We start from the raw sequence: 3198 nt of genomic DNA, 5'->3' as shown, positions 1-3198 counted from the left end.
CATATAAAATCTAAATGTAATCCCTGCCTACACCTTACAAACTAAGGAGAGTGCTATTAAATGTGGAAATGTGAGAGTGCTATTGATAGCGTCTGCTGTCATGGGTCTGTCTCAGTGACGGACTGAGGCTGCTGTTGTCTTCTTCTCTGATCAAAACAGTGTCCCCTTGCGGATACTCAATGAATTGCACCTGATTAAAAATATTAATTCTGTGTCTTTAATGCATTTTTTTCACTTTTGCATTATCCTGCGGGCCTGATTGAATCTACTTGCGGGCCGGTTCCGGCCCGCGGGCCGTATGTTTGACACCGATGCTTTACATAATCATCTCGCGGGCCGGATTAAACTCCTTTGCGGGCCGGATCCGGCCCGCGGGCCGTATGTTTGACACCCCTGGTCTAGGTCGAGCTTGAAAGCTGCGATGGAGTGTTGGGTGAAGTCAATGCTTTTAGATCCAGATTAAAAACCATGCTTTTTCCACATATCTGTGATTAAGATCTTCTAAACATTTTAACTAATTTATTCTTGTAGTTATTTTCAAAACCTAATCTTATTTCTTTACTTTCAAATGTTAAAGTTTTGTGTGTTGAAATTTTGGCAATGTGACTTTTATTTTCTCTGCTGTGTTTCTGAATGCCAATACCAGTTGTGTTTGTAAATGCTTGTAGGTGTTTTATGTCTTCGCTTGTTTGAGTTGCCTTATGGAATGTAAATAAAGCTGGCTCGCCTAAACTAATCAAGTAAATTTTACATGATTTTCATAGGTCATATTTAGCGCTCTCCAAAATTGTTGTTGTTTTTTTTTTTTTTTTTTTTTTTTTAACAGTGTAGTTGTTTCTGCAAGAACACGAAACGACGAAATCATAGTGCCAACATTCACGCACTACAACCGAGCGCAAAGCCCCCTCAACCCAACGATTGATGCGGTAATCACTTGCCCACTTGTCAAAGCAGACTAATGAACAAAATAATAACACAATCTACCTGTATTTCCAGTTTTGTTTTTTGACTTGCCTGACACAGACACAGTGAGTGAGTGCACTTGACTTTGTGAAAGGAGAAGCCCGCCCCCTTACATTCTTGCAGGCACATGATTTTCATTGACAATGACTGTTAATCATATTGATGTGGGCGGGCTGCCGAACACGGAGTGGAAGTAGAAGGAACCGGTGACGGCGGAGGAGGGACTAACCTGATGTGATCCCACGTGGACTGAGCGCTCCTCGAATTCGAGTCAGTCTGTCGAGCCAGTAATCCTCGTACGTGTGCCCGTCAGTTATATTCCCGATTTGTAGCAAGGTCAGACATGGAAGGAAACGGCAGCCAAAACACGTCTGCAAACCCGATCGATCCGCAACACGACCCGGGGTAAGGTTATTCAACACGAACTATATCCTTGTCGCTCATGTAATAGAATATACATGTTTTTAAACAATTGCTGCATTGAGGATAACGGTTTCATATAATTGATGGATGGATAATTGATCAGATCCGCGCTTCTGTAAAACTTTCGCCGCCTTCCTTCCGTGTCCTGTCAACGGTCGGACACCTTTTTGTGAACAGTAGCTATTTGATCAGATTTACCTCGAGTGTTCCTGGCGTACAGTAAGGTCGACTTCATTTTATCTGCTACTTCTTGCTACCAATCTGACTATTGAGGAGCAGTGAAGACATTTTACAAACGTCAAGTTGAACAACGTCAACATGTCATCCGCTTGAGCGAATTGCAATAGAAAACAGATTTGGATTGTGTTTGAGTGGATGTTATGGCCAGAAAGGTGGCAACAGTTTGAATTGTGGTTGTATATTTAGAGGTGACTGGTAACTACTTAACTTGAGCTACACCGAATTAGGTATGTCGTTGTAATTATTTTACAGCACAAATAATAATTACTACGAGGTGGAGATTTTAGTCTGTAAATGTTTGTGGGGAAGTTGGAATGAAGTCTGGATAACAGCTGGCACTCGACTGCTCATCCGTGGCTCTCTCGCTGGCGGCGTTTGCGTTGCTTCTATTTTCGACTACAGTTTTTCACTTCACCTAGTCAACTGCGGAGTCATATTTACTCAGTCATTACGGATGATGGAACACCTGTATTGACTTTTTTTTTCCTCGGTAGGAAAATGTTTATCGGTGGCCTCAGCTGGCAAACTTCACCTGGTAAGGTAATGCTCACAGCCAGGCAGTCCTTCATTTGACCCCTTTATTTAAAATAAGGGCTGGAAACAATAAAATTATAACGCACATTCTGCTTTAAAATATCAAAAAAAAATGCTAACCAATAGTATCTCTTTCCCCCCAGACAGCCTTAAACATTATTTCAATACATTTGGTGAAATCATTGAATGTATGGTCATGAGAGACCCAACAACTAAACGCTCCAGGTAAACACACACACACACACACACACACACACACACACACACACACACACACACACACACACACACACACACAAATCTTGTTTAAAATATATAACCATTATGTGGTTTTATTTCATAATAGGGGCTTTGGCTTCGTCACTTTTGCAGATTCTGCCAGCGTAGATAATGTCTTGGCACAGCCGCGTCATGAGCTCGACTCTAAAATGGTAAGTCCACCTCTTTCATTTACGCTGCATGATACAATGGGTGTTTTTCATCGATGATTTGCAAACATGCACTAAACATGCATCTATGTATCAGGGCCATTAAAAAAAACTTGGAAATAGTTACTTTTTCTTTTTTTTACTTTTTCTCTTGATGTCCATGGGGAGGTAAGAATTTTTAGAGCTGGAGAAACTTTTGTTTTCATTTACAAATTTAAATATTTCAATACAGTGCCATGCCATATGGGTACGCTGTATCAATATAATTGACAGGAGGACATTGGTTTCTGCTGTTTTCATCAGGCTTTGTGATTGAGACCATGAAATGTAACCAACATAAGAAATTCTGCTGTGCATCATCAATATTCTTAAACACAACACAGTTAGACACCACCGGTTCCATATGTCCAATATTTAATTGACCTCAATAACAGATTACCTCTGTGGCAGAGGGTTAACTCTCATTGCAATCATAGAGTATAACAAATGCACCTTTACAGTGCTATTCTATACTGTACATCAGGGGTGCCCAACCTTTTTTGTCCCAAGGGCTACTTTTCAAGGAGTCAGCCTCAGGAGATCGACCAGTCCAGTGTGAACATGCCCCCCC

The 3198-nt window shown here is 41.1% G+C and overlaps 1 protein-coding gene across 1 annotated transcript in view; it reads left to right on the top strand.

Moving 5' to 3' along the window:
- The first annotated feature begins 1178 nt into the window (after positions 1 to 1178).
- LOC109518663 (RNA-binding protein Musashi homolog 2-like) overlaps positions 1179 to 3198 on the top strand; it is an 89296-nt gene continuing 87276 nt past the window's right edge. Inside the window, exons 1-4 of the mRNA XM_019874668.1 lie at positions 1179 to 1368; positions 2121 to 2161; positions 2304 to 2385; positions 2507 to 2591. Of these exons, the coding sequence (XP_019730227.1) occupies positions 1307 to 1368; positions 2121 to 2161; positions 2304 to 2385; positions 2507 to 2591 (270 nt within the window). The 5' untranslated portion in view covers positions 1179 to 1306. The remainder of the gene's footprint in view (positions 1369 to 2120; positions 2162 to 2303; positions 2386 to 2506; positions 2592 to 3198) is intronic.

Source organism: Hippocampus comes, unplaced genomic scaffold (assembly GCF_001891065.2).
Source record: "Hippocampus comes isolate QL1 unplaced genomic scaffold, H_comes_QL1_v1.1 scaffold200, whole genome shotgun sequence".
Classification (NCBI taxonomy): Eukaryota; Metazoa; Chordata; class Actinopteri; order Syngnathiformes; family Syngnathidae; genus Hippocampus; species Hippocampus comes.
This window is presented reverse-complemented; position numbering and strand designations above follow the sequence as displayed.